This window comes from Nyctibius grandis, chromosome 5 (genome assembly GCF_013368605.1).
Source record: "Nyctibius grandis isolate bNycGra1 chromosome 5, bNycGra1.pri, whole genome shotgun sequence".
In the NCBI taxonomy this organism is placed as follows: domain Eukaryota; kingdom Metazoa; phylum Chordata; class Aves; order Nyctibiiformes; family Nyctibiidae; genus Nyctibius; species Nyctibius grandis.
Window position 1 is genome coordinate 43,562,735 of NC_090662.1, and position 13,694 is coordinate 43,576,428.

The 13,694-nt window shown below is 42.7% G+C and overlaps 1 protein-coding gene across 5 annotated transcripts in view; it reads left to right on the forward strand.

The window, feature by feature from the left end:
* Positions 1-7,794: 7,794 nt before the first annotated feature.
* Positions 7,795-13,694, forward strand: part of TPH2 (tryptophan hydroxylase 2) — an 87,145-nt gene continuing 81,245 nt past the window's right edge. For 3 of the 5 annotated variants that reach the window (XR_011048205.1, XR_011048206.1, XM_068400978.1), the window contains exons 1-2: positions 7,796-7,990; positions 11,295-11,447. Coding sequence is in view for 3 of the 5 variants with exons in the window: in XM_068400978.1 (XP_068257079.1) it covers positions 7,886-7,990; positions 11,295-11,447 (258 nt within the window). In the remaining 2 variants the exon portion in view is untranslated. Of the gene's footprint in view, positions 7,991-11,294; positions 11,448-13,694 lie in introns of all 5 variants that reach the window. The other 2 variants (XM_068400976.1, XM_068400977.1) reach the window with 2 other exon arrangements.

Here is a 13,694-nt window from a genome sequence, read left to right on the forward strand (position 1 = left end):
GCCAAGCACCCACCCAGCCCCTTGCCTGCTCCCCTCTCCCATGGGATGGGGAGAAAATAAAAGGAAGGCAAGAAGGGTCATGGATTGAGAGAATGACAGCTTAACAGGGAAAACAAATGCTGCTCCTGCAAGCAAAGCACAAAGAGGACTTCATACCTTACTGCCTATCGACAGGCAGATGTCCAGGCGCTTCCTGGAAAGCAAGGCCTCAGCACAGGTTCCTGGGAAAGATGAATGCCATGACTGTGAACGTCCCTGCTTCCTCCTCCTTTCCCTGAGCTTTTATTGGTGAGCACAATGGCATGTGGTATGGAATATCCCTTTGGTCAGTTTGGGTCAGCTGTCCTGGCTGCATCTGCTCTCAACCTCTTACCCACCCCTGGGGGAAGATGCGAGAGAGCCTCAACGCTGTGCAGGCACTTTTCAGTAACAGCCGAAACACTGGTGTGTTACCAACACTGTTTTAGGCACAAACCCAAAGCACAGCACCGTACGGGCTGCTATGAGGAAAGTTATCTCCATCCCAGCCTGACCCAGTTTGGTGTGATGACAGCCATTCTTGATGGTGTCTGAGATCATGTTAGAAAAAAATCCTTCCTATTGAAGAGGACACTTTTAAAGTGCCTATCTAGACCTAATGCAAAAAATAGTTGTATTACATATAAGCAACTTGTACTCAGCTGTTTTGTTGCTTGTCATAACTCAATGCGATGCAACACCACACTTTTCCAAAACACTCTTGATGTATGAATTGGTCCAGATGTCCTTTAGGTTATGTGGGTCCATGCCACCTTTGGGCATTGGTCTTGGAGAGCTTCAACACACTCTTCTGGTTTTACTGTTGAAGTAACTGATGCAGGAGACCAAGAAAGTCTTCAAGGTTACAAATATTTGGGTTCAGGGACTTGATAATTCCTCAAGCAGCAAAACAGTACAACTACTGCTACCAAAAGTGGCAGTCTCGGTTCCTTGTTCTCTGCCATGTGCCACTACATTTTTTTATGCTGGTATGATTAATTTGTGCAGTGTATGGTGAACAACATGAAGGAGCTGATAAACTTCAGACTTAACCAGTTCTTTTAGCCAGATCAATCACTACACATTTTTTTCACCATGAGGTATATACCTGAATATATACGTACAGCAAGTTTGTTAAAATCACAGATTGCAATATTGGAAGGCACTTTTAAAAGCTTGTCAATAATAGACTAGTCTAAGTAGACTATCTCCTGTTCGAACGCATGTCTTGTCTCTGCCAGATGCTTGTCTAATCTGTTTGGAGGATACATTTGTCAATCCTGCAGTCGATTAATGCAAGCACTTTTCAGGTGTTTCATAGAATCGTAGAATGGTTTGGGTTGGAAGGGACCTTAAAGATCATCTAGTTCCAATGCCCCTGCCATGGGCAGCAACACCTTTCCACTAGACCCAGTTGCTCAAAGCCCCATCGAGCCTGGCCTTGAACACTCCCAGGCAGGGGGCATCCACAGCTTCTCTGGGCAAGCTGTTCCAGTGTCTCACCACCCTCACAGTAAAGAATTTCTTCCTAAGAGGTAATCTAAATCTACCCTCTTTCAGTTTAAAACTATTACTCCTTGTCCTATCACTACATGCCCTTGTAAAAAGTCCCTCTCCCACTTTCCTGTAAGCCCCCTTCAGGTACTGGAAGGCTGCTAGAAGGTCTCGCCGGAGCCTTCCCTTCTCCAAGCTGAACAACCCCAACTCTCTCAGCCTGTCTTCATAGGAGGAGTTCCAGCCCTCTGATCATCTTCGTGGCCCTCCTCCAGACTCATTCCAACAGCTCCATGTCCTTCTTATGTTGGGGGCCCAAGAGCTGGGTGCAGTACTCTAGGTGGGGTCTCACGAGAGCAGAGTAGAGGGGGAGAATCACCTCCCTTGTCCTGCTGGCCACGCTTCTTTTGATGCAGCCCAGGATATGATTTGCCTTCTGGGCTGCAAGCACACATCGCTGGCTCATGTTGAGCTTCTCGTCAACCATCACCCCCAAGTCCTTCTCCTCAGGGCTGCTCTCAATCCATTCTCTGCCCACAATCCATTCTCTGCCCAGCCTGTATTTGTGCTTGGGGCTGCCCTGACCCACATGCAGGACCTTGCACTTGGCCTTGTTGAACTTCATGTAGTTTGCATGGATTTCCAGGGCAGACTGAATGATCACATACAGCTGGTGATTTTCTGTAACTTCTGACTCCCTTCACATGAGCTCTGCCTTCTCTTGTAATTGTGCAGCTGATCATCTTTAAGAAGCCCTCCCCCTGCGAAGATCTGTTTAAATTTTGTAAGTTACAGCATCTCTGAGGTAGGTACAGTCTGGGAATTTACAGGTGGTCTCCACATGGTAATTTAGGCCATTATTAAATAGTATAGGAGTGAGGGTAGGTACTTGTGGCTCTCCCGTTCTCTCCACTCTTCCATTTAACAGTGAACCCACCCCTTTGTCCAATCTATTAGTTTCATCTGGACCTGGTTTCCTTATCTGTCTTGTGAGAATGTTATGAGAGACCATGCCAAATGCTTCACTACCATCAAGATGAATGACATGTACTGTTTTGCCTTGGTCTACAGGACTGTCATAAGAGGAAATGAAATTTGCTTGACTCAATTTGTTCTCAGCAAATCCATCTTGACTGTTTAATCATCTGTTATCTTCTAGGTCTTTACAAATAATTTTGGTACTTCTGTTTTCTCAAAGAAATGAAATTAGATTCATCCATAATTCTTCAGCCCTTCCTTCTCTCCAATATCTTATTGAAAAATGGACATAATTTTGGCCTTTTCCCAGTCTTTTGTCACTTGTCCATCCCCTGATTTCTTAAAATAGTTATTGATGGCAGAGATTTAATGAGCCTACTCTGTAAGCATGGTTTCTGTGCCAAGTCATTTGCTTGGAATATCCCAAATATTCTCCAGCATTGTTTCATCTTGTTAAAAGCAAAGAGCTTACCTCTCTGTCCTTGCTATTAATTATGATAGACCCCTGCTCACAGTTGATTCTTTTTGGAAAGAATGTTGTATTAAAAAAAAGGCATTAAATAGTTAATTTTAATTTTTGTTTTGTCCTTTCCTTGTGTTCAGTAGTGGTCTAATACTTCAATTCTTCTGGCTGCTGCTGTATTTATAGAAAAAAATTGCTTTTGATGTCCTACACGAATTACTTAATTACTTTGAATTTTGTACCACAGCCTTTGTCTGTGCATTAATGTGTTACGCTGCCTGTACCTTGGTCCTAGTTTTCATCTCCTGTAAGCTCCTTTTTTGAATTGAACGTAATGACAAACTAATGACTTATGGTACTACTCATAAAAGTGTAGCAGAAGACTACGCTTCCTCTACAGTGAAAGAGTTTACTGATGAAACTTTATTTTTTTCCTGAAGCAAAGAAAGAATTGTGTTTCTGATCTAGGTTTCCTCCCCTTGGGGGCTGTAAGAACTGAATTTATTGAAGTCCCATTTTCTGAACTTGTTGGTTTCTGCTTTTGTCTCAGAACCATTTTTGCTGAAGATTGTGAATTCATTTCATGTACATTCTCACACAGTCCACCCTCTGCATAATGTTTTCAACCAGTTCCTCTCTTTTGGCTCAAATCAAATCTACCAGAGCCTCTCCTTTCATTGTTTTCTTCCAAATCCTGGATCAAAATTTATCTTTTGTATCTCAGATCTTCCTAGCCAGTCTGTCATTTGGTAGACATCCTTTTCCCGCAGCTGTTGGTTGATTAAAATGCCCTTAGTGCTACTGGAACTTGGGATGGTTTTGCTGGCTGCTTGAAAACCTGTGCTTCCCATATCTTCAGGACTGAAAAATTAAGTCTACATTCTCATTACAGATTTTTCAGCAGATCTGTATTGTTCAGAGAAATGGACTTTGGAGTTGGTGTGTGTACCTTTGATAATCTGGGAACAGATTGTACATCTTTCGTTCCTTGTTGAAGAAGCTCATTTGGCTTGTCCACTTGTCAATTATTTCACAAAGTCCTTGTTTTACCAACTAAATTGTGATTTGGTTAGGTATTGAGACTTCTATTTTCTGCTTCTGTTGACATCTCTTGCATTAACAATAAGCTTATCCGTTCTCCTCCTTGCCTTTTTGACCTTACATTGAATAATATCGTTCTTTTAATTTTTAGATCCCTGTGAAGTCCATCTTTCTTTATGCTTTTTTTGATACTTTTTCATAGCTTCATGTCTTTCCCTTTTCTACCACATGATGACTTGAAAATTCTCCCTCCTACTGTAGCACACCTGTAGACAAAGACTTGGTGGTGATCTGGGAGAGCCAGAGGTAAATTCAAGTTATTTCTTGGTGTATACTAGCTGCTCTGCACAGTGAATTTTATTCTCCTGTTCAAATCAAGTGGAAGTTCTTAATGTTGCTAGTATATGTCATCAAACTACGGTAAATATTACAAATAGTTTTAAGGAAAACTATGCTGAAATGGACAGTCAGTAGCTCTAAGGGGAAAAATGACACAAACATTGAAAACATCTCACAGACTTGCTTTGGATTTAAATTTCCACTTGAGAATTCTGCAATTTTTTAAGCTTAAAAAGCGCATAGCTTAGGTTTTCAGACTCTGTTCTCTCATGAGAGGAAAGGAAAATATATGTGTGTAAACTAAAGAGGATCTTGCAGTTTCTGAATTCTGATTATAGGCAATAAGATGCCTTTTAGAAATAAAGTAAGCTTATCTCCTTGTTTCTTACTATCAACATTAACTCCATTTCCCAAAGTGAAATAAGATTGCTGTGTGGCACCCTGACATACATTGTAGAACAGATATTTTTGAACAGTTGCTTCAATGAACCTCCAATTTTTTGGCCAGTGATTTTAAGTGTTCACTTGTGTTATGTATACGGCACTGTGAACTATAGAAAAATTAGTTGAGCTCTAAACAAAATCTCTAGTTTAGCAGTATTGTCAGAGCCATGTGCCAGCTCCCTTGTACTGTAGCTAGAACAAAGAAGAAATAAACATTTTCAGTCCGTAAATGTATGTCTTTCGATCTGGTGTTGATATGGGAAAGTCCACCTACAAAATACAAGGTGCAAAAGAACAACTTTGTCTCTAGGGAGAAGCAATCTCTGTGTGGGATTCATGGGCAGGCAGCACGGCTAAAACAGTTGAATTTTAGTCTTTCCTGCCTGTTATAAGTACCTGCTGACATAATGTACCCTTGTTTGTTTTGCATTCATGAGTCATCCTGAAGAGGTTATGAGAGACAGAAAACCTTTGCCACACTCCAGTTACCGCACAGCGCTGTGATAGATAGCAAGGCTACTGGCTAGTAGGGTCATTGATTTGTGTGATGTCCCAGCTGCAGAGCTAGCATCTAACAGTAGATAAAATTGTGCTCTGTCATGCTGGTAGGAGAGAAGCCTGCTCAGTAGAGTTCGGTTTTGGCATTGGAGCATTCAGAGAGCGCTAAGCAGTCTCACTCTTGTAAACTGGTCAACTGCAGGAACTGTGTCTGGGTACGTCAGGCATAGCAGGTAGGAATATCAAAGTTCAAAGACTCTGACGTGCTTCCCATTATTAGAAATAATGAATAAACATGACAGAGAATATCTCTTGATAACTTGGGATATGAGACTGAACTATCACACGTAGACATGCTTTCCCCTAACTGGGAAAATTAAGTAAAACTTTGTGGGTTAGTGTAACGAAAATGGTTGATTTGCATTACAGGAACAGGTAGAGGAACCAAATATGATTACAATCTTATTGTCAAGCAGAAGACGGGATCCTTATTACATTTCACACATGGGAAAAGCTTTTTCTTCAGGCCTCCCACCAGTTCGGAGGCAGCTGTGAACCTGTCCCAGTCCTGAACATTGAACATGACCATCCATTTTAAGAAGGGGGTCATCTGACTGGCAATGGCCAGTTTAGACTGGAAGCTTTTGCTGGTTTTTGTTAGTTGTGATAAATGGTAAAATTCTGTGAAACTGCATGGGAGCTATGAAATGGTCTCAAATCTTCTGTTGTGCTTCTGTGTTGGTCTCTTTTTAAGAGCAAAATGAATTCCTTGATGATGCAGATATGTAAAGGCTAGTTATAAGATGCTGAGTCTAGCAAGGCTAAAGGCATTGAGGTTGTGAAGGGAGGCAATCTGCAGCTGGGAGTTAGATGTGACATGAAGCTTAATACTGAGTGATACGTCCTGCTACTTGCCTTGTGCAGCTCCCTGCTCAGTGTCTCAGCTTCAGTCAGTCTGGTTTTAACTTTTTCCTCTCAATCTGTGTGATCTGTCTGTGTACCAAGTTAAGGCCATGGGACGCCAGCTGTCACTGTCACATTCAGCTAGGCTGCCCCTGTTCAGGGAGGCTGCAGGGCATGTCACTGATGGTGCTTTCCAAGGGGAAGCAGTGATTGTTTCCCCCGCCCGGGGCGTTGGAACAGAGAAAACTGTGTATGTATTTGAAGGAAACTTACTGAGATAGCGCTCACAATCCAGATGTGCTGTTCAGTCCTGTACGCTGTAAGGTGACCTATTTATTCAAAGTAGGGCATGGAAAAGTTTTGGAAAATGGGAGAAGCAGAGAGGAAAATTATAGGGAGAGCAAGCGACAACAGTAGGTGACAAAATAAGTGTTTGACCTCAGAATGTTAGTGTAAGAGAAATTAAAAATCCTACAACAACTTCACAAGTAGATTTGAGAGACTGAGGCAGTACTGTAACACTGCAGCCAAGTTATTGTTTCAGCAGTTGCCTTCTGCTCACTCACAAATTTCTGAGCTAATAGGAGTCTGAAATTAAGCAGTAAACAAATTCTTAAAAAAAAAATATCTTTAACCCAGAAACATAAGTATTTCAGAGACAAGTGAAGTTGTCCTATATATATAAATATAAAAGATGTCCAGGATCTGTATGGGATTGTTTTACCTTCATAGGTGATTAATTGCTTTACTGATATTGTGGTTATGATCGGAGTCTGGCCCTTACAGCCATGTTGTCTCAATTAAAAACCTTTCTTCAGTTAAGCATTCTCCTTCAGTGGAAGTACTCTTTGAAAGTCACCAATCACCCTTCAATATATAAGGTATGGTAAATCTCTCATTACAAGATTATAATTCCTTTCCCTTAATACATCTTCTCTGAACCAGCCTATATTTCTCAAAGCAGTACTCCACAAAAGGGAGAGAAATGAGCTTCTACATCAAAAAATAATCTCACCACAAGTTTTCTGTGTAGAAACTCAGCCCCTTTGGCATACTGTCCCCATGTCCCCACTGGGCCCTGTCCTGGCACCGCTGGGCCTATTCCTCCCCAGGGCCACCCAGAGCTGCCGGGGCCGCGGTGGCAGCGTGCCCCTGGGCTGTGAGCCCTGCCCTGTTGCCTACCCTGCCCTGTTGCCCACCCTGCCCACGCTGGAGGGCGAGGGCAGGCTGCTTTGGCTTCTCGGGCTGGGGTCAAAGCCGTGTTTCCCTGCCCGAGGCAGGCGGCCGGGCCGGGCTGTGCCCCGCGGCGGGCAGCGGTGTGAGGGGAAGGTGAGAGCGTCGCCCAGGGCGGGGGCAGCCATCCCTCAGAGGGGGCCTCCGGTGGGCACAGCTCCCCTGGGGCGCCCTCCGGGCCCTGTGGGGGCTCCTGCCGGGGCGGGAGGAGGGGGGGCGGCGAGGCTAGGCAGCGCCCGGCGGCGACACCGCTCCCCGTCCCGTCCCATCCCGCTCCGGCGGCGCTGGCGGTGCGCGGCGGCGGCTGAGGTAAGCGGGGACCGTGGGCGTCCGTCTGCCGGCGGCTCTCGTCACCCGGAGACGGGTCTCCCGTAATCGGGTTTCCATCAGTCTCCGCGGGAGCGTATAAAAGGAGCCGCGGCGGGGCGAGGCGGGCAGAGCGCGGCGCTGCCCCCCGCCCGCCCGGCCGGCCCCATGCAGCCCGCCATGATGATGTTCTCCAGTAAGTACTGGGCGCGGAGGGGCTTTTCGCTGGACTCGGCCCTGCCGGAGGAGCGCCCTGCCGTCGGCAGCCTCGCCGTAAGTGGCCGGGCGGGGAGCGGGGCTTCTCCGCCGGGCCTACCGCGCTGCGGTGGTGGCGGCGGGGAGCCGCGGTCGGGGGAGCCGCGGGCTGGGTCGGGTTCAGCCGGCCCGTCCGGGGGGCCCCGTGGCGGGGAGCCGCCCCCCTTCCTCTGAACTTTAAGATGAAGTGAATAGTTTTTCAGCAGTTACAGGGGCCGCTGGAACTTACTTTGCAGTCTGATCGCTCTTCGTTCAAAACGCTGCCGTGAATGTGTCTTCAAACAATAGTAAAAGTTTCATTAGAAATGAAAACCTGTCTACAGGAATTAACCATATTGCTATTGGAATAATATAAAAGCATCGGGGTCCAGTTCAGGTGGTTTTTAAATGCTTGAATTGTAAAAGCCTGTGATTAGTCCTGCTGACTGTGCGCGCTAGCGCTGCGTCCGCAGGAGCTGCCTTTCCAAGGCACTTACAAACCTCCCAGCACGATGTGTAAAACATTTTTGGCAATATCCAAATCGCACGCACTCACACTGCATCGGTGCCCACAGCACTGTCACTGCGGAGCAGCTGGCTTTGAGGTTTCCCAGCTTCTGCCGACTGTCGGGGGTGCAGGAAAGCATAGGAGCTCCATGCAGGAGATGCGCAATTTCCCTCTTGAAAACCCTGTCAGGAGGTAGAAGGAATTCTCTGTAAGATGGTGATGTGGGTGCAACAGGTGCTTGGGTGATTTCGGCATGGGATAAACTTCTGTATGCTTACAGGTAAATGTGTTTGAATAGGTGTACTTTAATAAGAATAAAGAATGTTAATAGGTACTAATAATGTAATCTGCTCTGAATATGTGAAATATTTAGGATTATGGAGACTTTGCCTCCTGTAAAATTTTGCAACACATGAAGATTAAGATCACTTGAGTAGAGCCAACAGAATGCACCTGTTTGTACCAGTTGTGAACTGGCCTATTGTCTTTATAGAAAATTGTGAAATATCCCTATTTCTACGTGCTTTGCTTCTATTGGAAACAGTGAATTAAATAGGATAAATTTGTTTTACTTTCTTTATATTTCAGTGACTTTTTTTTTCTGAGTACTTGTACTTGCTCCAAATAATTCATTTTCATTAGGAATGTTGACCTGCTAGTCATTATTTAATTATGAAGTATAGTAATGAGGATGGCTGATAAGCATTGAGTTCTTGCAATATCACAGCCTTTTCTACTGGGCTCATAACAACCAGCTAATCTAGTTTTCAAATGCTTGAGAGAGGCTTTCAGTCATCACTTCAGGTAATGCTCGCTTGAGAGTATTAGGGAACCTGTGACAGTCTCGAAGGGTGCCAAGAGCTCTCGTTTCCCAGAGGAACTGATGGTATTGAGATTCTCATACACTCCGTTGAGTACAGGATCCTCGGTACATAGCTTCCAGAAAGCAGCACACAGTGAAAAATCACAGATGCTATAAAAATAGCATCTTTGTCACTTCATGTGGAGATTGTGTGCTTGATGTATGTGAAAAGGGGCTCAGCCAAATCCCAAATATTATTGCAGTTAAAACAAAAGTGACCTTCTCCTGAACTATCCCTGAGCAAACCTCCTACTGAACAGAACTATATAAGCTCAATTACAAAAAAATAAACGTTTGAAACCCTTCATATATCATTCCACAAACATAATTGCTTTTCCAGATTGTTTCTGTGTAGTCTAATAAATAGTGATAAAAGACCAGAGACTTTTTAGCATGTCCAGTGAGTAGTTTTAGTGTGGCTAGTTAAACCTGTGCTGTTTAAAGAGTGGCTTTTGGCAAGATGATGCATTTTAACTAGCCCTCTTTTTAATTCAGTGCATTCTTGTACTTTTAAAACAAATCTCAGTAGATCCAGTGGGAGCTGACTTGGGAGCTGTAGGCTCTCTATTGGGTGGAGGGAGATATTTCAGAGTGAACTAGGATCGGGTAAAAAAGTAAACCAATTTGACATGAACCATGTGGGTGCATTGAGGTGGATGTGATGCAAATACCTCATTGCTGTCAGCAATATCCATTTTTAAGAAAATCATTTCACATCATCCAGTTTGAAAAGGAATCGGGCTGAAGCTTACTAATTCTCTGCTGAGTCGCAGAGCACTTGATGAAATCTTGTAAAATCTAGAAGCACAGGGAGACTCTTTGCTGAAGTCCGTTGGCGCAGGTCCACAGACGTTATGTGAGTGGGATAACCTACCTGTAAGGAAAAAATAAGAATACAGATTTAACTTCGCTGTCATCAAGTGTTGTGAGACCTGTTTAAAAACTTCATCTGTTCTCAAGTTATTTTCCTTTCATGCTGCTTTACAATTTAGCAAAGAAAAAAATTAATCCATGTGGAATAGTTGTATACGATTCTTAATTTCTATCTTTAAATTTTTTTTAGTGACTATATTATGGATGATATTGTTTTAGAAAAAGCTGTTAACAGCTCACTGGAGATTCCATTTCTCCAGGAGTCACAACCTGGGCACTGGAAAATGCAGGCTGGTTTTTGAAAATCGTAGTCAATCTTATAAAAATTGTCTATGAAAACTGTAGCATTGGCATCTCAAAAAGATTTAAGTTGATAAAATTACATTTTCTGGAAAATGCTGGCTGAAATTTGGCTTAAAGCAGTCTTTGACCCCCAAATTCTGAGAAGAATATAGGAGTGACCAAGGATGATGTGATTTTCTGTATGTTTTTGAGTTCCTCAGCCAGCTGTTCCTCTAAAGGAGGTGCAGTCTAAGCTTGTATTTCTGTCCTCATTTGTATAATCAACAGAAGTTTCATTTTCTCAGGAACAATGGCATTACATGACAACATTAATTGTGGTACAACAGAGAACATAAACTTTATGTTTTAAATGTAATGGTTAATACAAAAATACAGACCAGTGTAAATCATCATAAATGGACTGGTACACGTTAGAATAGCATCACTGCAATTTTGCAGCAATATTCAGGTTAGAATAGCATCATTGCAAGCTTTGCAGGTATTCAGACCATCTCCATTTGCTTCATGTTTATTACTAATGATAGCATTGCCATAATAATGTCATCGTATTTGTATCCCAAACATTCATATGCTTTTTCTTATGTTTTTTTTAATGGATTGGCCTCTTACACAATTATCTCTAACAGCAGATTTTCACCTGTGATACTGTTTTAAGTAAATGCATTACCTTTTAAATTAAGTCTGGATGAGTTCCATTCAGGTATTTTCTAACAAAAATTTCTCTTTGCCTAAAAAGACTTAATTTTGGGAAATGCCCATTTGCATCTGAAATGATGCTGTTCTTTATTCATTTGTAGCTAAACAGATCGAGTGCTGGGAAAAATGAGGACAAGAAAGGGAATAAGGGAAATGGGAAAGGTGAGTCTGTTTCTGAAGGTGGCAAGACAGCCGTGGTGTTTTCCTTGAAGAATGAAGTTGGTGGATTGGTGAAAGCTCTCCGACTCTTCCAGGTAAAGCTTACAAATCATTATGCTGACTGGACTGAGGAAGGCTACTGAGGTCAGGTTGTTTGTTGCTATAAATCTAATGGACCGTGGCAGAAGAAATGGAGTGCAGTTACTCTCAGCAGAATTGAATAAAAGTAACTTAAAATTTTATGGACCATTGAACAAAGCATTTTGGGCTTGTGAAGGGTTTTCTGGAATAAAATTTAACAGTGATGCTGATGTTCACACCGTTCACTTTAGATTTCCGACGTGTGATTCTCAACACTATAAATTAGATGTGAAGTTGTCTGCAGGCCGCAATGAAAGGAGGCACTTGCAGAGAGCAGTTCAGAATCTAAATTACGTGCTGCAAGTCAGATAGTGGTGGCAGCCTTGCTGCAGGGCAATGTTTGGTCGTAAAGTTAAATTCACTTCTAAGTGCTTGCAGGGTCAGGGCTTTATGTGTCTAACTGGAACGTAAATTGTGAAATACTGTTTCCTATATAGATCCCCATGCAATCAGTGATTTTTGGTCAGACTGCTGGTACTGCACGTAGACTGCTTGCCTTATTAGTAAATTGAAGAGGGCTTGGAGGCATGTCTAAGGATAGTTAAAGCAAAGCAGTATGATGAAAGTCTTAGGTTTTTCAGTCTGTGCAGTGCAGTGAAGGGAAAGTTAGGAGGTGGCTTAGAGCCTACCTCTAAGGCCAAACCATCAGAAGAAGGGTGTAAGTGTGGGAGCACTGGGCAATACCAACCCTAACTCACAGGAGCTGGCTCTGGGAGCAGATTCCCGAGGCTGATGTAGATACTTAGATTCCCCAGCCAATGAAAAGGGGTGAGTTAGACCCATGGGAGGGAGGCTGCCAGGAACCACAGTGTTTGACAGAAAGAGGGGAAGCCTAAGTGAGCTGACAGGAGTTGCGGAAGGAGTAATGTTTTCAATGCAGCTTCTCTCCCAGGGTTAAGTGTCTAACTGCAGCTTTGGCTTAAATGCTTGAATGGGTTTGTACCTGAAATCTTGGATTTACGTGTCAACTCCCCGTTCTGAGAACGGGCATATAACTCACTCTGGTCTCTTAAAACATGGCTGGACGATGTTGCAAAGATATCACACCCATTCACACAGTAACTTAACAATTTGAGTACCATGAGGACAAGCACAGGGTTTTGGTCTCTACTCAACCTAGGGTACATCAGAGTGCATTTGTTAGGTGAATGGGTTATCTAAGGAGGTACACTGTATATATACCTTATGGAGCATGCCAGTGAAATAATTATGGATGTATATCCAGAGGTGTAAAAGCAGAGACTGCTGGTTGGCTGAACCAGAGGGGACCTTCATCTGAAATGGACATTTCTGCAAAATACAGCAGGCAGGTGGAATTACAAGTGCAGAGTTCTCCCCATTTGGAAGTCAAAAAATGTTTTATTGCCTTCACTGAGTAAGTGAAAGGATAGTTGTGAAAAGTAACAGATAGTTTCTCTCTGGCAAAAAAAAAAAGGAAAAATCAGAGACAATAGAAGTGTTGGTTGAAAGCAGTCATCTAGTCCAACCTCATGTTTTGAAGCAAGGCTATCACAACACTAGATCAGGTCAGCCATGACACATTGCGGTTGTCTGTCGTTGTATGACACCCTTGGCGGACCAGTAATTGTGGTGGGAGAGATACCCCATAGGAAGGTTTTCATTCTAGAACTGTTTACACACTCATGTTTGTTGCATCGTTTAGTTTTGAAGAGGACATTGTAATGGAGAATAAATGGAATTAGGTTTTAATTTTATTACTGTTAACACCTCAGGTTACTGGTAATTACTGCAAGAAAGATAGATGATGACTCATGTACAGTTATCCTCACAAAAATATTTTCTTCCTCACGTATTCGTAAGAGATACTGAAGCAGTACATGTTTAATAGCATCTATTTCAAAATGCTCATTGCCTAATAAAATTGCATTAGAATTTAATATTTATAGCAAAGGTAAATATAAAATTGCATTAGATATTTTTTTCTTTCTGAAAGTTATAATATAATATTGTCCTTGTAAGAGATTGTCTTGGTAAATCATTAGTTGACTTTCTTCATTAAATATAATAGTTTTATTTTTACTTGCAGTATACAAATTTTCTTGTCTTCAGGATTTATTAAGCGTCACTAACTAATTGTGTAAATACAAAGTGAGTACTTTCAATGAAAACACCTTTTAATAACTGGGAAAAACTTTCGTGAGGAACATGCCATCAGTATTGCCCTTCTAGCTGGTATGTCT